General features: G+C 41.3%; 1 protein-coding gene across 1 annotated transcript in view; it reads left to right on the top strand.

The window, feature by feature from the left end:
* The window catches only part of WNT2 (Wnt family member 2), a 46,114-nt gene that overhangs the window by 3,349 nt on the left and 17,693 nt on the right, over positions 1–25,072 (top strand). The window contains exons 3-4 of the mRNA XM_030308291.1: positions 4,794–5,071; positions 22,396–22,660. Of these exons, the coding sequence (XP_030164151.1) occupies positions 4,794–5,071; positions 22,396–22,660 (543 nt within the window). The remainder of the gene's footprint in view (positions 1–4,793; positions 5,072–22,395; positions 22,661–25,072) is intronic.

The following is a 25,072-nucleotide window of genomic DNA, read 5'->3' as shown; positions in this document are numbered from 1 at the left end:
TGAGATGGGGGGAAAGGGGCAGAGAGGAGGTGGGGGACAGAGGATCTGAAGTTGGCTCTGAGCGGACAGCAGAGAGTCCCATGTGGGGCTTGAACTCACGAACTGTGCGATCATGACCTGAGCTAAAGGCAGACACTTAACTGACTGAGCCACCCAGGCACCCCTCTCTTGACTTTTTTATTCTTTCTAGGACTTGAACCTTCTAGAGGATTTGAGCAGATAAGGGTGGAATACTCAAAATTTTTTTCAACCAAAAAATATTTCAAAAAACACACGTGCTTATTAAGAAGCAGAGGCAAATCTCTGCTCACACCTTTCACCTCCCATTCAGCTACTCAGCTTTGAGTCACTCTGTGTCTAAATTCAACACTTTTCCCCAGTAGATTGTATATTCTGCATGGTAGGGACTAGCCTCTGTTCTCTGCACTTGCTTGATGCCTTGTGTGTTACAGACACCATTCATTCATTGAATGGTTGAGTGAATGGATGAACTCATTGTGAGCACATGTTGTTTTTCAGGCACATTTTAGGCAGAATAGTATTTATGGAGGATAGGGGTGAGAAATATGAATACACAGTTTTCAAGCATACATGTTTGTTTTTCTGTTTTACTTAGAAGGAACATTAAACACTATCTAATTACATAACAAATTTCTTAAAAGTTCTGAATATGGGAAGTAGCTGGTATAAAAATCAAAGCAAACTAACTGAAAATCAGATTTCAGTTACCCCAAAATACCCATCCCTTAAGCTGGCCTTAGCATTCTTCAAGAAGTAGCATGGCCCATTTGCTACTGGAAATCTGACTGAAAACACAACAGTTCATGTGCGAACCCCAGAAACAGGAAACTACACTTGTTTTTGCACCCCCCCCCCATTCCTAAGAAAATCATCCAGGCTGTACACTTGGTAATGCTTAACAGAGGGTGTTTCTATCATGTAATCATCACAGCCCTAGGGTTTTATGAGGCCAAATGCATAACTGAATGTCTCTAAAATCCCCCAAGGGCGTAGTACTCTCACTCAGTGTATCCCTAAAGTTAATTTACTGCGATATTCTGCAATTTTATCCTCTAGTTTAAAAACTATATTCTTCTGCATTCCTTTTGGAGTTTCAATATGAGATCGCAAATTTTTGAAAGGTTAATAGTCAATTTCAGCTGCATGGAATTTTAAGACTTCACCTAGATTAGCTCACCAGTGAATCAATTAAAGTGCTGGACCTTGTCAAAGAGAGTTTACAAGTACCTAGCACATGTGATCTTTGGGCACGTTGTGTACAGGCTCTCGGTGTTTACGCTATATCAGGACTTTCCAAAGTGCTCACAATCATTTTTCAATCACTACAAATTAAATGTACTTCTCATTGACAAAATGTTCGCCTCCAAAATCTGTCTGCAAAAATCCATTCAGATGTCTCCATACCGAATAAAAACCTTTAGATCACAAATCAAAAGAAGCAGTTTTGCCTACTGATCCTAAAGATAGCATGTCTAGGAAAGCTGGGAATTCATTTGTAAAATCCTTTAATCCTGGCTGTAGGGTTGCTGAGAGGGAAGAGGTTAGAACGGGAGGAAGGGGGCTAGTTCAACTTAGCCTAAGGCCTCAGGTAAATAAGAGAATCTAAACTGTACTTCCTTCAGGGTTCTTTCAGATGAAGCTGAGTGTTTTGCCAAAGTACTCAAAACTTAAAACACTCATGCTACACAATTTCTTTCCATTCTTCACAGAAGGCCAGATTTCTTCCTGGACATTTATATAAACTCCTATGACTGTCAGTGATGATTTTGTGTTGGTTATGGGAGGGCTGAATTTGGCCTAAAGTAGTTTATCCTGGAAATAATCAAGAAATTCCAATGAAGCTATCCAAAGATTTTTACAATTAATTGCTTGGAGGGAAATTCACATCTTAGGTTGTGAAGAACTCTCTTTTGGAAACCTAAATTTCCTTATAGATGGATAGGAAAGGCAAAGGCCAACACCAGTGATAGGAAGAACATAAAAGTCACTAACATATACCACGGTCATGGAAAAAAGGAAAATGTGTGTTTGCCTCTTTTGCTTCAGAGAGCTAGAAGATGACAGAAGAATTTTTAGGAACACTTGTAATTCACTCATTCCACAGACTGTCACCAGCCATAGGCAGAGAAACTTAAAGACCAAACTAGTAAACCTAAAAATATTCCTGTAAGAATACGCCTCTAGAAGTCTAGAATAAGCCTTAAAAAAAAAAAAAAAAAAAAAAAAAAAAGGTGAGTATGTCTCATCCTTGTAAATTTCCAAAAAAAAAAACAGGCAAGCGTTTGATGAACGAGCTAAACGACACTTAACCTTCCAGAAGGTGTAGTTTCTAGCATTTTGCCCTCCCCAAATTCTGCCCCAAACAAAAATGATGCCTATGTACTTGATAGCCATTTCTTGACTTATCTCACCCTCAAAATTAGAGAAACTTCAACCACATCAGGAAATTAAGTACCACCATTTAGATTTGGATTTTATTTCATATTGTGATGGCTTTAAAAAGAATCCGTTTTTCTAAGAAGAGGCCCAAGATCAAAATGTGTTTTGTTACAAAGCCAACTCTTGAAATGTGCTACTATTTCACACATAGCATTTCAGTGATGCATCTAAGACATTTAACTGAAAACATCTTAAGGCCGTATATATACATGATACCAAAACATCTGGAGGTAAAATGAAAAGTCAGTCAATGTGCTAAATTCTGTGTGTAAATATACAGAGTAACATCTAGTTATTGAGTAATGTGGTTGAGTAATAAATGACAAATATTTAGAAAGGTGATATTTTTACTTTGGAAATTACTTCTGAAACACAGCAGATTTTAAGTGATTTTTCATCTTTCGGCAACAAGTCAATATAATTGTTTGCAAGTTATGCCAGGATGAATTCTGCACGTAGGCAATTTATTCCTTTACTGCTTTCAAAATACTCTCTGGTCACTAACACTACATCCATATCTTCCATACCTTTCCCCTAAAAGACCACCACACAAAATTGCTTTTCTTTCTCCTTAAAAAATAAGACTAGTGCTAAACACATTAAGCATTTGGAATTTTCCCTCTCTGTGATTTCTCTGAATGTAGGCTCTGGACTCCAAATATAAAACCAGGCTTTAGCAGACCAAGGGGGTAACCCTCAACAAGGCATTTTCCTAAACTATAAAACGAGTGTAATAAAGTGTTTATTTACCTGAAAGCCACTGCCTGAGATTAAGCCACATTAGTATCTATTAATCACCTTCTTTTGCGAAACGTCTCAGTTCACTTAGAAAATCTGTGATCCTTATAATAGAACCTGGGACTCTTTAAAAGAGCTCTGCGACCATCACATCTCTCTCTGGAGAGTGCTACCTATGGCAAATATTCATATAATTGATTTTACCTATATATGGGGCATGATTGATTCCTTTTTTGATGGTTAGAGGTTTCAGGGGAGATATTTTTTGAAGGCTGAGGTAAGTGCCACTTAATATGGTGTAGATATGTTTTCCTGATTTTTAATAATGAGACTAGCAGAACAAATATTGCAAGGGACATATAATAAATTTTAGCACCGAATGACAAACGGAAACAACCAGGACTTCAATGCGAAAAGGTGGTTTGTTCTCCCAGCTGTGTGGTTCAAAAAGTCACACTCGTCTTGACACATGGAGTCACTGACTGGCTCTCCGTTTTCTGCCTTGTGTTGGCATTAGGTTGTTGAGCTGCTATTTTGCTTGTTAATATATTTGCTGCAGCACCCATTAATAAAGAGGCATGCTAATAACAATGAAATACAGCCCCAGTTGAAAAATGAGGTGCACACGGACCCTAAAGAGCCTTATATCTGTCACTATACCACAACACCGTGTTATGAGTTACTACAGATTATTAAAATAATTTAATGTAGTTACTGCACTGAAATATGTACCTTTCAGCCTGTAAGGGAGAGTAGCCTGTGCTCTAATAAAGAACAATTCTAAGAAAGCACCCCAAAGGGTTCTTGCCCAAGTCTAATTATAGGCGGTAAATTTGTTTCCTTCCAGAAAAACCAAAGAAAAGCTTTTCACTGTCTTTTACCCAATACCAGTGATTAGTGCAGGTGTTCCAGAAGAAAGTAAATTCACCTTAATAGTTAGACATAGTATGTAACTCAAGGATATTGCATATTGCCTTCAACAATCTCTCAATTACTCGTGAAAGTTGATGCCGAGCCAAAGCTTCCCAGTGTTAACACACAGAGCTGGTTACTGCCTGAATTCTCTTCCCACCTCAGCCCCTAGGTTTCTTTGAATTCAGTATTTCAGTCTGGACCCTTCATCTGACAGGAGTGTCCTCACTAAGGCCTGCAAATTTGGAAGGGTTTTTTCAAGGAGAGCTACAGTAGCGTGAATACCAAACTGTTTTGTGGAATGACAGAAATCGGAGAACTCAGGCTCTATTACAAGTTAAATGAAAGCCTAGAGAGAGCTCCTCTCTTCTAGCACAGGAAGCTAAGGTAAAGCCAGGGGTGGGCAGGGCAGGCTTTTGCTGCATTTCCTTTCATACGCTTAATTTACTCCAAGGTGTTTGTCACACCCATACCTACACTGACAAAAGCTTTTATTATATGGAAGCAATTCATATTCAAAAGTGAGCCCTGGCTCTAGAAGAGAATCCTTCAAGAACACCAGTACCTTCTTGCCCGGGGGTGGACTATGCCAGAGGTAGAGTGAGTGGTAAACAGCCATAGTGTGAAAGTTATTCAGAACTAGCAATTCCAGGCCATGTTTAAGAAAAGCATTTCTGTTTCAGGTAGTCGGGAATCTGCCTTTGTTTACGCCGTCTCCTCAGCGGGAGTTGTGTTTGCCATCACCAGGGCCTGTAGCCAAGGAGAATTAAAATCCTGTTCCTGTGATCCAAAGAAGAAGGGAACGGCCAAGGACAGCAAGGGAAATTTCGACTGGGGTGGCTGCAGTGATAACATTGACTATGGGATCAAATTTGCCCGAGCATTTGTGGATGCCAAGGAAAGGAAAGGAAAGGATGCCAGAGCCCTGATGAACCTTCACAACAACAGAGCCGGCAGGAAGGTATGGACAGCAATGGTGCTCATTTTATAGACTGCATGGCCTTATAAATCACTTAAGCTGAGCTTATCTTAAGCTTTCCTAGAGTTGGTAAAATGCCGTACAGTCCCAACTTCCCACTGCCCCCCACCCCACACCCCACCACCCAGCTGTATATTCTAAAGAATACCATGGACTGGGTTGAAATGTCTCCACCCGCACTCCACCTTCCTTCCCACAGCTGAGCTGGAGTCCACCCATTGCATTTCGCATTGTGTAGAGTCCAGTGTCTTATGGCCCCTCTGGATACTCTATCATCTAGACAGAAGATATAATCTATGGGTGAGGATAGTGCTTCATCCCACATACCAATGGGGCACTGAATGCTTGTGTCTGAGGGAATCAAGACCCAGAGCATCTTCTCTCAAACTCATCATGAAAGCAACTCACCAGGCATGGCTTGTTGACTTCTAGATTCAGGGATGTTCTTTTTAGAAACAGACCCAACTCTCATTCATAAAAGCCCCACCTTGTCATTTCCGGGCCTGGATGAGTAAGCAGACCAGGGAAAGGCATACCCCAAAGGGATGCTCTGACTCCTTATCCTCTAGTTCTGACTAACTTCCTGGACTATGGGTATCCAGTCATTATTCACCTCCTAACCCCCATTTGTCAGATGAATGAAGAGGCCCTTGGGCGCTCAAGGTCATATGGAGAGTCTGTAGAAAAGTCTATTAGAACTCAGGTTTCAGCTTCTAGCCCAGGGGTACTTTGGCCCAGGATTAAACCATTTCAGAGCCAGTGTTCAGATCTATTGATGTACCGTTTCTTTCTGCATGGTGACATGACCAGAATAACTAGAGACTCTGAATGATGCACATGATCTCTTTCTTCATGTAAGAAACACAAACTGGCTACGTTAATCAAATATTTGGTCAGAACCATTCTAGAATAATTGAATTGCCAATGAGAAGAGATAACCATAATTTGTCTTTTATCAACACAAAATAAAAATGTGCTTGACGTTAATATATAAAGAAAGATCAGCATAAAATTGAAAGGTCCCCAGGAGGGCTTTAATAGAAAAAAGAATTGAAAAGAATGCAGATCTGTTTGGATGAAAACCCTTTTATTAGGCTCATGGAAAGAACAAATCTCATTTAAAGGAAGTTGGAAGGAAAGTCTTGCTTAACACATGGAATGAAATGAGTGTGACCTGAGCTGTTTACAAATAGTACCTTTCTTGAACTTTAAATATCAACATTCCTTATTTTCATGAATGTATGAACTTATAGTGACTACTGCCAAGAATATAGACTATGGTTGTGCAATCCTACAACTATTGGTAATTACTGTTTGTGCAGTGGTTTAGATTAAAAAAATTTTACATTGACCTCTGTTTTGACATTGATACCACATGTATAAGTTATAAAGTGTGGTGTCTTTGATAGGACTGTGCTGCTAATTGTTCAAGCAGGGTGTATACTTAGATCTCTCGAACCGTTTGCGAAGGTAAAGGCATATGGTCATACACTGTAACCAAAAGAATGTTGACTTATCAAAATAAATGTTAATTTTGCTTAATAGGCCATTAGGTTTTGAATGTTTCACCTCCTCAAGACAATAGATCTTAGCTATTAAATTGTAAGCCCTGATTTAACATGACTTTTAATATAAATCACATGATTCTTCACTGTGTAGAGGTGAACAGCTGTCAGGCCTCAGATATTCTCCTGCCTACTCTGCAAAACTTAGGAGGCTACTTTTGATTGGAATAAAAGTGCACACACTGACTTTTTAAAATGTGGCTTTAATTAATGGTGGGTGGGCAGACTTTTTCAAGGAGATGCATGATGTCAGTGAATATGAACTTTAATGAGAGTAAATGTATTGAGATAAACATGCGTCTCTAATTCTCTTCTTGCGGTCATTAGACCCCCAGTCTCTACTCCCCCTTCCTACCAGCAGAAGGTCTGTGGAATCAAAATGAGAACAGGCTGGGCTTGTGTTTAAAGGCAGGCTTCCTGAGCTAAGCCTCCAACTGGCCTGGTTCTAGAAAATCCCAGCCTCTCAGACCAGATAGCAACATCGGTTCCTTTTGTGAGCTTTTCAGTGTTTCCCAGATTGTCCAATATGAACATCTTCTACCTTTTAAAATGTGGGTCGAGGAACCAATACATTTTATTTAAAAGAGAAAACATCTATTCCAAGGTTATGTTTAGCCAACACTACAAAGTGAATTCAACATTGCCATAGACAACAGGCCTTCATTTTCCCCTAGTATTTGAACAGCTGAATTCATTTATGATAGCAGCTGGTTAGAGCACCCTCATGTGTCTCTGTACTGTAATATCATTTCAGATCCTCTATTCTGGGATATCATTTTATTTTAGTCACAGCTTCAGAATTTATAACGATGGTTTTTTCCTTCACGTTTACTTGAAAATTCATCCCTGGTCAAGTCCAGTTTTCCACCTCTAAGATTATTGTTAAATTCTAAAACGAGAAACTACCTTGTTCAAAACCAACATTCTGTCAAGGCAGAAGTTCCAGTTTCTCTCAACAGTCTAAGTCTAAAGATGCCATGCCATGAAAACTTCTAAATTATATATTGATACACAAATTACAAGAAAAAGTTACTTAGTCAATATCCATCATTTGTTCCCTTTCATAGGCTTGAAAAGAGCTTTTACATTAGTCTACTCTTTAGAAATAGTCATAAATAATCACAACTAGATCACAACTAGATGAAACAATTGCAGCCTCTTTGACTTTTCTAAGAGAACCTGTATCAGAATAATACATGTATCCAATCAAATCCTGCCCTTTAAAAACACTGGAAATTTGCATGATAAGAATTCCATAAAAATACTTTCCCCTAAAGTTTTCTTAGTACAGCGAAAATAAAAAGAATATGGGATTTGAAATCAGATCTACCTTAGCTTTAATCTTGCAATACCCCTGGCTTTGATGACTGAAATTCAGTTTTTCTCATATGTAAAGAGTATTCCATGGTGCCACGGAAGACCAGAATAAGGCAAACAGCACAGAACCTTACATGCAGTGGTGCTCAGTAGAAGTTCATTCCTTTGTCTTTAGTGAAGTGAAGGTCATCTGTAACATTAGTAATAGAGCCAGACACAAATCCAATATGAGCCATTATTTAGGATTCAGTCCGATTGCTCCATGAGTCCATAGACTCCTCTTTGGTACAAACATGCTAATAAACAGGCACGTACTATTTTCTAGTTTACAAAATACTATCAAACGTTTTGTAATTGGATCTTCCAAAAACGCCGTAGGAATATAAACAAGCATTATTCCTACTTTTCAGAGGACAAGGTGGGCCTTCGCTGATGCAGTGACTAATGAGAGTCACACAATCATAAGCACAGGGCTTGGGGTACAAACCCAGTTGTGTTCACTCTTATGTCCTTGTGTACCTTCCCATGTTGTCTCTGTTGAGCATTTCTGAGAAAAACAGTGTTTCTGTATTTTAAAAAGAGCAGCAGCTGCCCTTGAAGGTGGCATAATGATGATATTCTTCCCTTTGTGTATGTCTTTATGTCACAAGTATTCCAAAATGAATTTGTATTACTTTTTTAACAGGGGAAAAGTGGTTTTAAATGCCAAAAACATAACTGCTAGTCATTGTCAGCATGCCTGAAGCAACTTAGCCTTATTTGGTGGATTCAGAAAACTTCAACTAATGGCACTACAGGTCTGAGAGCAGCTAAGTGCTAGTGGACTAAGTGTAGTTCAACAGATAATTAAGGAATAACTCTGGGAAAGATGCAGTTTTGAGTACTAAGTCATATGTGGAAAAGAATAAGAGAAAGAAGCTCCTGGCCACAAGAAATGAAGTTTTCGTCAGGGGAACAAGTGAGACAAAGTCACAGGGCAAGCTCGGCAAGTTCCAGGCTGGGGGCATAATAGAAAAATCAGCCAAAGGGCCAGTTAGCCAGAGGAGAGAAAGGTTGTGTCACAAAAGAACTGGGTGTTTGAGCTGGAGATCAAGATTTCCCATGGTTGAGAGAGGGAAAATGCTTTCCAGGATGAAGGAACTATACGGCCAAGAAAGATACTGGAGCAGAAAGAACATCAAAGTTGAGGAATGACAAGAGCTCTAGGGTGGAGTTCATAACTGAGAGTTAATAGGGGCTGAGGCTGCAAATTTGAGTCTGCCAGATCTCAACCTCCAACGCCATGCAGAGAGATTTGGAGGTCTAGGGAAAGCAACAGGAAGGCATAGGACAGTGGGGGAGAAATTAAATATTTAAGTTCCACTTTCATGCATTCTTAATTTGTCTGGAGTCCCCTTTGAAAGAGTGAAAGATTTCAAAGTTCAGATGTTCTGGAATGTGTTTGAATTAATGCCTTAAAAAGCAGATTAGGAAAATTATAAGAAATTCTTCCTTCCCGGAGTTTATCCTCAGCCTTAAATATACATCTAAGGGCTGATGTACATACTACGCTTCCTGATGTATACTAATAAAAAATTAGGATGTGACAACTGTGTTGATATTTATATTTTTAATGTAATCTTTACATTACTATTGACTATCCATTAGGAGTTCTTAGCTATTGACGGCATCTTGACTGAGGCAGTATGGCAGTTGGGGCTCTGGAATCAGAATATTGGCTGTAATACTTGAGCATGACTTTAGACAGGTTACCCAAAGAGGATTTCCATATAAAATAAAATGTATACACTAGGTTTTAAGCAGGACTAGAAGGCCTTACTCTCCATATTTTGCATATGAAGAGACAAGGCCAAAAGGGTGGCTGCAATTAGCAAATAAAGTGAATTTACTTACTAGCTGAGATCATCTGAAATTCAAACTTAACTCAGCATCCTATATTTTACATGGGAGAAGTTTGGAGGGTAGAGGGATCCAGAGTTTCTAGTTCCATGCCCAGCCCAAACCCGTGCCTCTCAAGGTCAGTGCTGTGTCCTTTCCCCTGAGCTTGGCCCACAAAAGCAGATACTTCTAAGTTCTGCCTACAGGAAACATGTCCAAAGTCAAAAGAAACGGATATTTTCCAAGACATAAGCACAGCCTTATAGGCAAGTAAATCTTGGGCCTAATAAAACTTTCAAGATATCACTTCCTGTGATGACCCTTAAGATAAATAATTAATAATTGGTCTGAACCAAGAGAACTGGACATGATTAAAAACAAACCACATTATCAAAAAGTAAGCAATATCAATAGAAAATGATAAAACCAAACTGAATTACAAAGCCAGATTGTTTTAACCTCGTATTCATCTAAACTCTCCTTTAAATAATGTTGAACATCCTTATGAGGCACAAATCCCACTTAAAAGATATTTGTTTTCTAATTAGTCTTAGTTTGTAGAATTAAATGCATTTAAAAAAGGTAGATCAGTTCCATCAACCCCAGCCCTGCCTTCTTGGACCTAAAAATAGTATGTGCTTGATACTATAGATCTTTATAGAGCATATGAATCAAAAACTAACCAGAATTAAAGACCTAAAGCAGAGAATAACTCTTCACAAAATTGCTACAGTTCCATGTAAAGTTCTATTATTCATAGAAATTTTTTTAGACTGGCCTCATTAGTCAATAAGAATTATTATATATATGGTTAGTCAACGGTAATGTTCTTGAATTCCTCAAATATAAATTCCACACCTTATATTTCCTAGCTAAGCCCACCCACAGTTAGTGTTTTTGAAGAATGACAGTGCTCAAGACAGTTAATAAATGATTGCATATGCAAATTAACTGCACAGGTTGCTAATAAATATCCCTTGTTTTCCTGGTCCCAGAGCAGGTATATTTGAAAGACATAAGTTGGTCTGATTTTCACTAACTCTCATCTTAGAGATGTGGACCTGTCAAAAAGACTTAATTGCTAATAAATGTACTTGGCTTTAAGCCAGCATCTGAAAATTAAGTGTTTTAATGTGTGTTTCCCTCAGGACAACTGATATAAGACCAGAAATATACTAGTTGCTTTGTGGCATACACCCAACTAAAAAGTGAAGTCCTAACACTTTGAATGCCCCAGTTTAACTAAGTAATTTAGTTAAAACATAGCATAAAGGAGCTAAAATAAATTCTAAATTGAATTTCTAAGGCAAGGTCAATAGTTAAGTTGGCATATATTTCACACAGTATAGGGTTGATTGCCCTTGATAGGAAGAGATATCTTGTAAAGAAGTTGCACAAAGACACCCTGGGGTTACTTGGGCTCCATTTTCAGAAAAGCTGACTTAAGAGACCAAAACTTCATTCTCCTTGGGAGAAGTCTGTCTTTCTAACTGGAAAATAATTCTTTGTAGACTATAGTTAGATATACAAACACTACACCTAAAAACCTTTATAAAACTCACTGAACCGAGAGAACATGAACCCCTAGGGGATGGAGTGGCTAACCCCAGTATGAGAAACACCGGCAGAGTGATTTGGGGCATGGACTTGGTGGCAGACACAGTTTGGGTACATCCTAACTCAGTCACACTGCCTGTAGGACCTAGGGCAAGATCCTCAGCTTTGAGGTATCTCAATATCTTCATCTGTAAAGTAAGTGGGGTAAAAATAGTATATACCTTACATGCTTGTGTGGATTAAATAAGACAGTGAATATGAAGTGTTTGTGTAGATTAAGTAAGCAGTGAGTATAAAGTGCTTAGCATGGTTTGACATATGGTAAGACCCTAATGGATGTTCTGCTTCATTATTATGCTCTGACAGTAAGTTAGGCAAATAAATATAAAATAGAGTTGTTCTAGCTCACTCAATGCATGTATCACCTTCTTCTATAGCTTAAAAAAATAGGCTTTTGTCTCTTTGGTACAGAATGCTAATATTTAGAAGTTTCTTAAGTTCTAAGAGTAGAAAATAGCCTCTGCGGGGGCACCTGGGTGGCTCAGTCAGTTAAGTGTCTGACTTTGGCCTCAGCTCAGGTCATGATCTCATGGTTCACAAGTTTGAGCCTTGTGTTGGGCTCTGTGCTGACAGCTCAGAGCCTGGAGCCTGCTTTGGATTCTGTCTCTCTCTTTTGCTCCTCTTCCGCTCACACTCTGTCTCTGTCTCTGTCTCAAAAATAAACAAACAGTAAAAAAAAAAAATTAAAAAAAAGAAAATAGCCTCTGCAAACCAAAGGCTTAGACAAATACTCAAAATTAGACATTTAAGGGCCACATAAAGAATCTGCTAAGTAAGATTTTAGCACTGAAGCAATTATGAGCCTATTGAAGATTTTTTGAGGAAAGTTATCTGGTAAGCTAAAAAAATGGTTTCTATGAGGCTAAACACCGAAAGAGTACTGCTGTCCTTAGGAGTCAAATTTATTTATTTATTTTTTTAAGTAGTCATGTCAAATGAGTAAGTATTTCTTCACCAGATGCCACAGAATAAAAATGAGATGGGATTAAGTGAATGGTGAGGGGAGAGGGGTTGATGCAGACCCTGCTGGCCAGTTTGGTGACATGAAAAGCCACGAGGACCATGAGAAGGTGCAAGAGGAGGTAGAGAAGACTGAATCTTGACAGCAACCTTTAAGCAGCAGCCATTAAGAATTGAAGAAGGAAGCACAAGAGATCCTTTAGTTGTCCTTAGGAAAGATTCAAGACAAGAGAAAACAAGACCTGTGTCATGATTCTGTTTTTGGAAGAAGCTTTCACCATCACACACTGGAGAGAGATAGCAAGTCATTGTAACCAATTCTTTCTAGTGTTCCTTCTTCCTGCTATGAAACAATACTTGCTCAAACAAAAGTAAATGGAGCAGTTAAATATCTATGGAAAATGGGGAAATCCCCCACCCCCCACTCCACAGTCCTCATCTCCTTCCAGATATTTCAGTGCAGACTCAAGGCTGTGGACAGGACATACAGTATCTCACATCTTTCTCCCGAAACCTCAGTAAAATTATAGCAATGGGATCAAAATGGCTTAAATCAACAATAAAGAGAATGATCAAAGAAATGAGAGATCCAAAGAAATTTCTGGAAAGTGGGAAGCAAATGAAGCAGTTGTAACTGATGAAGAAGGTTGGAGAAGCCACAGTATAGGAGAGTAAAAGCAGATGGGAAGGGGGGGAAGAAAAAGCAGATGGGGCAATAGCCAAAGTGGGAGCCAAGATGCCCTGAGAAAAATTTGAATACTAATGAGCACAGGAGAGAAGCATGGTACTGAAAATGGGGAGTAACTGAAAAACACATAGGTGGAATAACAAACCCCATCCCCTCCCTCCACCCATGAACGCAACTCCTGGAAGTCTGGCTTAACCTCCCAGGCTTTGCAGAGTTAGTCTCCAGCATAACAGCCAGTGTCCTACAGACTCACCAGAAAGCCAACCTCTCTGGCCCACAAACTCCACCCATATAACCAGAATTCCTAAATACCTTTTTATGATCTCATTCTTAAATATGAAAAGACTGTCCAAGGACTACCATATATTTGATTAAATTCAGCAGCATGAAAGAAAAAGATAAAAAATTGCAGGAAAAATGACCTCATGAAGAAAACACAATAATTCAGGGATGAGAAGAGAACTTTTTAAAAGCCTAATTAGTTGCCTCATAAATATTTATGAAAACATTAACATCCATAAACTACAAGAATGGATGCTTTGAAAAAGTGACAAATAGGGGCGCCTGGGTGGCGCAGTCGGTTAAGCGTCCGACTTCAGCCAGGTCACGATCTCGCGGTCCGTGAGTTCGAGCCCCGCGTCAGGCTCTGGGCTGATGGCTCGGAGCCTGGAGCCTGTTTCCGATTCTGTGTCTCCCTCTCTCTCTGCCCCTCCCCCGTTCATGCTCTGTCTCTCTCTGTCCCAAAAATAAATAAACGTTGAAAAAAAAAATTAAAAAAAAGAAAAAGTGACAAATAGAAAATAGGAAAGAATGTGGAAAAGATAGTCAAAGAAACCTCCCAGAAATTACAATGAGAATCCCAGGAAAAGATTATGGAGATTCCTCAGAAAACGAACAATAGATCTTCCATATGATCCAGCTATTTCATGGCTGGGTATTTATCTGAAGAATATTAGAAGACTAATTTGAACAACTGTCTGCACCCTATGTTCATCACAGCATTATTTACAATAGCCACGATCTAGAAGCAGCCACAGTCACCATCAATGGATGAATGGATAAATAGTATGTGGTATATATACACAGTGGAATACTACTCAGCCATAAAGAATGTAATCCTGCCATTTGTGACAACACAGATAGATCTTGAGGGTATTATACTAAGTGAAGTCAGACTGAGAAAGACAAATATCATACAGATTTCATTCTTATGTGGAATCTAAAAAAACAAAATGAACCAGCAAAACAATACAAAACAAACTCATAGATTGAGAACAGATTGTTGGTTACTTGAGGGGGAGGGGGGTTGAGCAGTGGGTGAAATGGGTGAAGGGGGTCAACTATAGAATGGATGGTAACTCGACTTTTGGTGGTGATCACTTTATAATGTATACAGATGTCAAATTATGTACATCTGGAACTTGTATAATGTTATATACCAATTTTGCCTCAAAAAAATAAATAAAATAAAATAAGAAAAAGAAAAAAGAAGCCTAAAAGACAAATGGAGTTTAAGGGAATCCATAAAGAATACCCATGATTCCCACTTGAATTTGGAACCAATTGAAAAATGGATCAGGGAGGTGGATAGATAGAACAAAAATGTCTGTTGCTCTACTGAAAAAAAGCTGCACTAGGGGATGTAGCTTTAAAGCTTAGAAATACTTCCTAGCACTCCACCCCTGAAATGGACAGACTTACTCACCCTGTCACAGGCTGCCCGCTGGAGCCCCTGCAGGGATCCCCTTGCTGGAGGGCAGGAACTGATCATAACTCATCTTCTCCACAGGCTGGCAGATACCCAATTAGCAGCAACTCAGGCACACAAGCCCTGTCCTTCCTCTAAACCCACCAAATGGACAAGTTACTACTCCCTTGGAGAGAAATCAGTAAGGGAATGGAGAGAGCCAGGAGTGTTGCTTTAATGGAATTTCTTTCTCAAGAAGCCAGAAAGTATTAAAAATATAAGAGAGAAAATATAAGGCATAACAGATTAACTCAGAAAGCTCAGCAGCTGACTAATTAGAATGTCATAAAGAAACTCAAAAGATTTGAGGGGAGGAAAATATTAAGAGAAAGTCTCAGTGCTGAAGGACATGAGTTTCCAGAGTGAAAAGGCCCACTAAGAGCTGAGCAGGATTAATTTTTTTTCAAATCCTAAATACCATGGTGATACTTCAGAACACCCAGGATAAAGGAAAGTAGCTGGAGACTTCCATGTAGAAAAAAATACAAAGTGAAATGAAAACAAAAGTCACTTGCCAAAGAATCAGCCAGACATCAGACTTCCCATCTGCACCACTAGATGCCAGAGCCCGTGGAGCAATACTTTCACAGTTTTGAGGGAAAATTATTTTCAATCCAGAATTCTATACCCAGCCAAACTCTTAGTCTAGTAAGAAAGCTGAATAAAGACGTTTTAGACACACAAGAGTTCAGACAACATATCCCCCATGCACCCCGAAGGAGTTACTCAAGAAGTTGCTGCAAAGAGAAGGAATAAACCAAAAAAGAGTGAATGTGGCATCAGCAAGGTAGTGTGTCCAGACTGGGAAGGCATGATGTTGGGTCTCAGCTGTGTAACCAGTCCAGGTTGGAAGATGATGGAAGATTGCAAAGACCCCAGGAAATGAGAGAAGTGGTAGGAAAGATGGAAGGACTGTGAGAGTGCAAAACAAATGAAATTGGTAGCAAGTAAAATGGGAAAACCACAAACTTCACCCCAGCAACATTCTTTGGCACAGAGGCTGTGATACTGGACTAGACATTAGGACCTGCTGTGCTGGCATGGTCCTTGGATGCGTGGTCAACAGTATCACCTAAATGTTGACTGTTTTCAATTTTTAGAATCAACGTCTAGACACATTGTGGGAGACAAGCAGAGTCACAGAACAGGACTTTACTGCTCTCATCTTTGTCCCTATAAAAGGACGGGCAATGCTGATGGAGACTGGGAAGCAGAAGGGGAGGAGGGAAGAGGGACTGCACTATCCTCAGATGAGACAGCACCTTTTGGAACAAGAACAGGTGTAAGTTTGCTCCTTGAAGTTGCCTAGATCACCAGAACTGCGATACAACCATGTTGAGAGGTGAGGTGAGGGAAGTGAGGACTAGGTTAAATTCCCAACCACTGTAAGAAGTCTCTTGGGAAATATACCATGTTAGTCAGTAGGTTCACAGTCACACACGGGGCTGCCACATTCAGTTGTGCCAACACTGCACTGCGCCCCTCCAGAGGGCTCTGTTCACCTCGTGGTTACTGTAGTAGATTTGTTTAGTTATTATGACAATTTTCTGGCAGATGTCTATCAAATGTCTTGAAGATGGGATGCCTGTTTTGATTTCTCCCTAAGTCAGGGGTCCGCTCACAGAGAACTGTTTGTATAAGCATTTAGGTAACCACCAGAAGGCTAAGCACAGAAATCATTTCGAATGACCATCTCTGGGGTTGTGCTGGGCTGTCAGAAAAAGTGGGAGTGAGGAGAAGGGTATAACAGAAGGTTTCTGCTGCTTTACCCCCTGATCTTTCCTGGACTATCTGATATTTTTAAATCATGTGCCCATATTTCTTTAATTAAAAATTCTGAAAGTCATAATTTAAAAGCAAGCAAACACAAAAAGCCCAGACGGTCTGGCAGCCCCTGGGATGTCTCCAGGTCCCCTGCTTTGCCTACTCCCTCCTTTACCACACAGGTAAGTCTGCAGCTGCTCTCCTCCTGAGGGCCCTGTGGGGAGCCCACCAGCCCCTCCCCCCTCACCTCACCAGCCTGTCCCCTCAGGCAGGCTCCTCCACTGCCGCATGATCCTCTAAAAGCACTTGGCTTTTACTCCACCCCCATCTTTGATTCCCTCCAAAATAGCATGAGCACAAATTGTTTCCTGTGGCCATTTCTTCCCGGAGACTAGAATGCTTTGGAGACAGGTTAGGACACAGATCCTAATTCAATAGTCAGCTCTGCCTGTTCCTAGAAATATAATGCGGCTCTCTGCCACGGGAGTGTCTCACCTGCTCCGGCCCTCGGTGGGCCCCGGGACGCTGGGGCAGTGCTGCTTCTTCCCTCCTCCAGGACACTCCTGGCTTGGACGTGATTTGGGATTCACAGTTCTCCCCCGTGGCCTCACATTAGAAGCACCTGAGACCGTTGTAACCTCGAGGCCGGGGGCCCACCCCCCGCCTAGGTTCTGTTTTATTCTGCCCAGGGAGGGGCCAGTCTGGGCGCTGGAAGCCATCCCCAGGTGATTTTAATGCCTAGCCACAATGAGAAGCGCTGCTCTGCTCTCTCCAGATGCCAGGGAGCAATCCCCAGATTCCTGTTGTTTTACTCTGCAGACTTCAGTACAGAGCTTGACCCCCCCTTTTTTTAAGTTAAAGTATAATTAACACACAATGTTATATCAGTTTCAAGTGTACAACACATTGATGCAACAATTCTATACATTACTCAATGCTCACTGTTAGTGTGGTCAGCACCTGTCACCATACAACGTTATTACGATATTATTGATTATACTCCCCATGCTATACTTTTCACTTCCATGACTTATAACTGGAAGTTTGTACCTCTTAACCCCCTTCACCTATCAAAGAGTTTGACTCTGTTTTTCCCTCTCTTTCCAGACCATGCAACCCCTCAGACTGCAGCCAGATTGTAAAAGAACATGTGTTCCCTTCTTTCTCTGTGTATGCATCCATATGCAGGCCTTTAAAAAGTGGATCATACCACATATGCAATTATTTCTGCAATTTATTTTTGTCACTTGGCTTCCTTTCATTCTGTAATACTGATCTGCCTCGTTATTCAAAGACCACATAATATTCCATTATTAAGCATATACCATAATTTGCTTAACCATTTTCCTGTTGACGTCATTTGGGCTTTTTTCCTAATATTTTGCTATTGCTGAGTATGCTGCAATGAACATCCATATGGGTATGTATCCTTTAAAGTTTGCGCAAATATTTTCAGAGTGGAATCACGGAGGTCAAAGGATACATAAATTTAAAATTTTGACAGGTGTTGCAAAAATGCTTTCCATTTATGAATTTACTCTTCCACCAACAGTTTGTTAAGGCATTGCCTCCTGGAACTCTTACGAATACCAAATATTACCAAGTTTTGTACTATTTGTTAATCTGATGGGCAAAAAAGTATTGCCTTCTTTTAGTTTGCATTTCTCTGATACTGGTGAAGTTGAACATCATATGTATTTTTCTTGGGACTTTCTATTTTTTCTGTGGATTGCCTGTCAAATAGATTTTTGATGACTATTAGTTTGGAAGATGCAATATAATACCTCCTACTTAATCTCTCTACCTCCTTTTTCTCCATTATGCAGATAATCTTATCTAGCCAATTCTTAACTTATTCAAAAGAATGGAGGGAAACAGTATGCATAATGCAACATTTGAGAAAAGAACAATGCAAGTTATATAGGATTTTAAATGTTTTTAGAAAGAGTGCAGATCTGGGAATGAGACATTGACTCACCCCCTAGTTCTGCCTCTGTCTATCTGGGTAACTCTGGGGATTTTACTTTCCTCAATGAGCCCTGGTTTTCATAATTATAGAATGGGAATAATAACCTATTTTGCCTAATTGTGGTAATTAGATAAGATAATGTGTGTGAACCACCTGTCACAGATCCTGGCCTATAAAACAGTAGAGGAATAAGTGGCTATTGTTACAGTGTTCTTATAACAACATTTGATTATGGGAATTCTTTTAAACTAGGAAGTTCCTGAACTCACTGAGTTTCTCAGTGCCATTCCTTATTCTTACATCAGCTACTCTATAAATCAGGCCACCTAGGCTTAGCTCCCCTTCCCTCTGCCTCTCTGATTGAGCAGAGTGTTGTCCTCTTCAAAGTTAAGAGTTTGAATTTCAAGTCTGCAAACCCAGAGGTGGAGGTGGCCCCGAACTGTGACTGAGCCCTGAACAGGCTGTGTGTTAAGAGTGGGGCCTGGAGGTGTGAGCAAACCCAGGATCAGAGAAGGTCTCACTTCCCCCCAAGGTTAACTGTCAGATGGAGCCTGTGATTCATACACAGTCAAGAACTGACCATGGTTCCAGTTGAAATACTTTCAGTTGTAAGTAACAGCCCCTGGGGGCACAAGAAGGACAAGAGACAGGGCAGGGCCAAGGTGGGTTCATTAAAGCAGCTCAGCGACATCCTCCACACCCAGTTCTTCCCACCATCTTTCAATACCACCACCACCAGCTTGTTGCTGGTCCTGTGTTGGCTGCATCGTGTCTCAAAGGGACTGCTGCAGAAAACTGCATCTGGAGACAGAGAAAAGCAGCTTCTCCTCCTGTGTCTCTTTTAAAGAGTAAAGAAATCTTTCTCACAAGTCTGCCTACAGATTCCTCCTAACATCATACTGGCCCAAACTGAATCAGTAACAACACAATGAAATTACTATTACTGATTTGGGCCGCTCTGGGTCAGAGAGAGGCCTGGCCAGTTCTGAAGCACATGGCTGCCCAACACTTGAACAAAACTTATGATGGAAGAGGGGAATGTCTATTGCACATGATGATGATGATCAACAGTGTGTACCACTGCTGTGTGTATTTTTAAGGATTCATAAGATGTGTAAAATCCAACTTTCAATTAATATGCAAATGCTTCAGTTAATCATCTAAAATAACAACTTCAAAGTTTGTAACCTGGAAGTTTATCAGTACAAAGGAAGGGCAGTAATAGTTCCTGTCATTTTTAGAGCTAAGAGTGTTATTTATGAGTAAATAACACAGTTTTAAAAGGATTAAGCTTTGAAGAATGAACATTCAATTCCCAAGCACTTGGCACGGAGTGAGTATTATATGGCACTACTGAGACAGTGGGTCTCACTCTTGGACAGGGGAGACCCAAATGGGACAGTCAGGGGCCAAGGTGACCCTCATAGGGTTGTGTCCGTGGTGGAGGCCTGCTGTCCAGGTCACCCAGTGAACCACATACCAAACACCTGGAATATAGATATGGGGGTAGGGAGGCACATGGTGGGAGTGTAGTTCCAGAAAAGGAGTTCATTCTATGACATCCCTTAAATACCCCCGGATCCCTGTGACCCAGAGGGCCAAACTGATGACACTCCCCCTGCTCACTTCTCTGTCTTTGCCCTTCAAGGCCAGCTCATGCTGAGGAGGACAGGTTTCAAATGTAACAGGGCACGTCGCACCATCAGGGGCAAAGCAGGAAACATGGGATGCTGAGGACCCAACTGGGAAGGGTGTGAGTGAAGTCACAACCATAGAGCCACCATGATGTCTTGGCTCCTTCAGCTCTACAATGCTTTTTTGGGGCTGACTTTCTTGAATGAAGAACCTTTCTGCACACGTGGTTAGAAAAGAAACAATCTGTGAAAGAGGCAAAACCAGGTTGGGCAAAGTTACCCAGGTGAGACCCTGGAGAGGCAGCCTGGAGTGCTGTTGTCTGCGTGTGTGTTTGGGGTGGGGAAGGGTCAGCAAGTGTACTGCAGGGAGCTCCCCCTGGGATGTGTGCTGGAGCCACCAACCCACATCCCACACCCAGACCGATTATACCGGAATCTCGGGAAGTAGGCAGGGCAGGACTGAAACTACCACATCCAAGTTCTTGGAAATATTTCTCTCAGTGTGTTACCCTTAGAATTTTGTTTGTAGTACCACCTTGGATAATGTCATCAAGAGGGTTCACTTCTCCCTCTGCCTATGCCTTCCACCCCGAGATGCTGTCTTGGGGATGCAAATAACAGAGGATGGGAGCCCTCAGTTGGCTGGTTTCTCCCTCTCTGCTCCAAGACTGAGCCAAGGACCAACCACATGGTTTTAGTGAGACCTCTAAGGCTGGTCACCCACACTGCCCTTCTGTGTATCACGTTGTTTTGGGTATCTGATGGGGGAAGCCCCTACTCATCAGTCATGATCTCCCATGAGCAACAAAATGCTCTCTCAATATAATAATAATTTGGAAAAGTGATTGAACAAGAGATTAGTTCTGTAAGGGGGGGAATGACAATGGTTAAAGTAGTGAATCATAACAAAAAGGGAACACAGGAAGGTTTTTAGTCAGAAAACATATTCTGAGAAAATATTTTGGGGAAATCCATTCATTTGTACATCCAGAGTCTGGGTTTGCACCTGCCATTCCACACCCAGGCCTAGCAATGTGGGCCAGTCATCTTACTTCCCTGATCCCTAGTTTCCTCACTTGTGAAATGGGAACAGTGGTAGCTCAGGATGGCTCTGAGGACCATGGGTGCTCATGACCTTCTTCACTCAGCCAAGCCAAGGAGAGATGTGCCAGGGCCACGTAACACTCACAAAATTGCGTTGGGGCTGGCACAGGTCTGCTGGCTAATCCCAAGACCAAAACAGAAATGTCCCTGGGTGGTTCCAGGGTCCACCAGAGCCCTTCCCTGTCCACAGGCTTACAGCCTATTCATGGAGGCCATCCAGGCCATCCAAGCCAGCTGAGACAGGCTTGTCCCATGTGCCTTTGTTTCCCTTCTACAAAAAAAAAAAAAAAAAAACAAAACAAAACAAAACAAACAAACAAAAAAAAAAACCAAACCAAAAAACAAACAAACAAACAAAACAGAGCAAGCTCAGCCCTGTCATCTAAGCTGAAATACTTTGGCCAGACCTGAGTGACACTCTCCCAAATTTAATGGCATTCTCAGGGCCACTGGCTGGATTTCCAGTGTACCCTGGCTCTGTCCTATACCAGCTGTGGAACTTTAGACAGGTGCTTTGATGTCCCTCATATTTGCTCTTCCATCATCTGCAAAATAAATATGGTAGCATGGGATTGTGTGAAGGGTCAGGTCACTGAGATAGAGTGGAGAAAGCATTAGCGCAATGCCTGGAACATGGATAGGACCCTGCAAATGGTAACAGTCACTACTATTAGCTTACTGAAAGAAGCAGGCTTAGCAATTACTGAGTAGTACTATATATTTTTAATATAATAAAGCCATATTTATTTAGAAAGGAACTCTAATTCATTCTCTCGCTTGTCAAACTGGCCCTGTACCCTATAAAATTCAAATTGGTGAGGTTCTTGTTATACCGATAGCCAAATAGGGTTCACAGTCAGGCAAGCCCCCTGCCCCGATTCTCCCCAGTACCCCACCTACTGTAGTCAGGGGGTGTGGCTGAAGCGACCACCATCTCCCAGTCCTGAGCCCCAGGATCCTGTGTCATCAGAGTCACTTCTGCATTGCTCCGAGGTAAGGAGTTTGTAGCTTGTGTCAGGAGCTTGAGTCCCCCTGCACTGAACTTGCCCATCTCTTCCGGCAGGCGGTAAAGCGGTTCTTGAAACAAGAATGCAAGTGTCACGGAGTGAGTGGCTCGTGTACTCTGAGGACGTGCTGGCTGGCCATGGCTGACTTCAGAAAAACGGGCGATTACCTCTGGAGGAAGTACAACGGGGCCATCCAGGTCGTCATGAACCAGGATGGCACTGGTTTCACTGTGGCTAACAAGAGGTTTAAGAAGCCAACAAAAAATGACCTCGTGTATTTTGAGAATTCTCCAGACTATTGTATCAGGGACCGAGATGCAGGTAAGTTCAACGCACATTATTCACGGTACCTAATTCTTTCACAATCAATACTCCACAATTTAAATGCAGTTCTGTATTTCAGCCTGACAGTTCTGTAAGTGCAGCTTGATGCCTTCAGATTCAAAGTTCATGTTCTTATAAGTCATATTTAAAGTGCACAGAGAGCTTTCCTAAGCAGCTGGAGAAATGGGTTGATAATGTGCAGGTTCTGGAGGAATGTGAACCCAAGAAAGTACATGGCAAAGAGTCAAAATATGTAGATTAGCGAGATTCTTCGGCCTTGACAAAACTCTAACTGGTCGACTAACAACCCTGTACAGCAACCCAGCATCTTTCCTGTGATCTGGGAGCCAAGAAGAGTAGAGCTATGTAAGGTACCTTCCCCCTCACAAATACCACCTCTGTGACTCTGGAAGAGGGGTCCAGGGCTTTAAAGTTAGCCTGCTTTGGGGGCACCTGGGTGGCTCAGTCGGTTGATCATCTAACTCTTGATTTTGGCTCAGCCCATGATCTCACGGTCATGAGATCGAGCCTCGCTTTGAGCTCCACACTGGGTACAAGCCTGCTTAAGATTCTCTCTCCTTTCCCTCTGCCCCTCCACTGCTTGCACTCACATGCTTGAGATCTCTCTCTCTCTCTCTCTCTCTCTCTCTGAAAAAAAAAATTAAATAAATTAAATAAAGTTAGCCTGTTTTGAAATTTGCCATACTTCTCACTCTCTCGCTCTTTCCAATATGCTGAGAAGTTGCCAAATACTAGAAAGCAAAAATTCATCCCACTGGCCTGGCTGTCAGTGGACAGTGGAAGAGAGCTGTGTAAGAGGCATTTTATTCATTTAAGCCACACTCTTCCCTTGCAGAGGGCACCTTCTCTGTCTTGAACTCATTCAAAGAGCAGCTCCGTCAAACTCAACATAGCTGTTCCCACCATTGTGGTTTTATGCGCCTGCTGGTCTCTGCCGTTCACTTCTCCTGGGCAACACTGAGCTCCAGGCTTAGAACAGTCTTTGCAAAGACTCTGATACAAAATAAGAATGAGTACAAGTCTCAGTGGATAGGAGGAGATAGAAGCCCACAGCCAACTCTGGCTCAAGCCAAATTCTCAGACTTAGTAGAAAGCAAGGGAATTCATTATCAGGAAAAACATCCTTGAATTTAAATTCTGAGTTTGTTTTTGAATCCAAAGCAATTGCAAAGGAACCAGTAAAACAGTGTAGATGGCAGCCAGCTCCTAACAGTAGAGTGACCAAGAGGCACAATTACCAGGGAATGTCACAGGAAGTACAGAACTTCTCCTTTGTCCCTGAGTGGCTGAATTTCTTCCTGGTTTGATGAGCACGTTCTTTACAGCATTTGGGCGGGTTTGTACATGCAGCCTATGGATTAACAAGTACCTAGCGCAAGGACCAGATGCTGTGCCCTGCTGCATTCCTGACATGCTTTGGGACCTCTAACAAGTCAGCCTACCTGTCAGGCTAAAGTTTCAGCCAAATCATCACAAAACCTATACTTTGATACTGGATTGTCCCAGAGGTCTGGCTCTCCTCTGCCAGTAACTAGCTGTTTAACCTCAGGCTCCTCGGACAGGACATGGGGATGATGACATCTTGATCACTTTAGGAATTACAATGGATTGACTCCTGTGTGCCAGGTACTGGGCTAAGATCATTGCACACATGGTCTTATTTAATCCTTAGAGCCGCCCTATGACATCAGTGCATTGGAACCAGTTACTGAGAAAAAAAAAAAAGAGGGTGGCTCCTGGTTGATCAACACTAACCAAGAACCAAATTCACATCTTAGCTTTTGAAATCAGATAAGCAGCCTTGAATATCATTGTCCCAATTGTACTGACGAGAAAAGTGAATGACTAGCTCAAGATCTCACTGGTCTTGGAGGGGATGGATGTCTGGCTGTCTGACCCCATGGCCTGTACACCTGACCCTGACATCACAACTCGTCACTAACTATCTCTATAAAGGTGCTACAAAGCAGAACCCTCATTTCAAATGTATGAAGACCTGCTTCCCCAAGAAATCTTTTCTGGGTTTTTGGATTGAAGTAGTTTGCACAGTGAAGCAAACGGTTATTATGCTTGATGACCACTTAACTGTCTCATGCATATTATGAAATAAAGACCTTACTTTGTCTTCCCCACAGAGGAGATTCCAAATCTATTCCCTGATGCCTCTGCAGGATACTGTTATTCTTCCACACTTTGCTTTTTCTGCTCCCAGTATTAGAACACTATTGTTTCTGGATCCTAAAATAGCAAACTCATCTGTAGTATCTGCCATTCACTAGCACTTGACCTGCATTCTATCATTGATTCTCACAAAGAATCTATAAGTGGGTATGTTATTATCCCATTTTATAGGAGAAAAAACTGAAGCTCTGACAGACAGGTTATGGA

Source organism: Lynx canadensis, chromosome A2, assembly GCF_007474595.2.
Source record: "Lynx canadensis isolate LIC74 chromosome A2, mLynCan4.pri.v2, whole genome shotgun sequence".
In the NCBI taxonomy this organism is placed as follows: Eukaryota; Metazoa; Chordata; class Mammalia; order Carnivora; family Felidae; genus Lynx; species Lynx canadensis.
The sequence above is the reverse complement of the archived record's forward strand: the minus strand, read 5'-3'. Positions and strand labels throughout refer to the sequence as shown.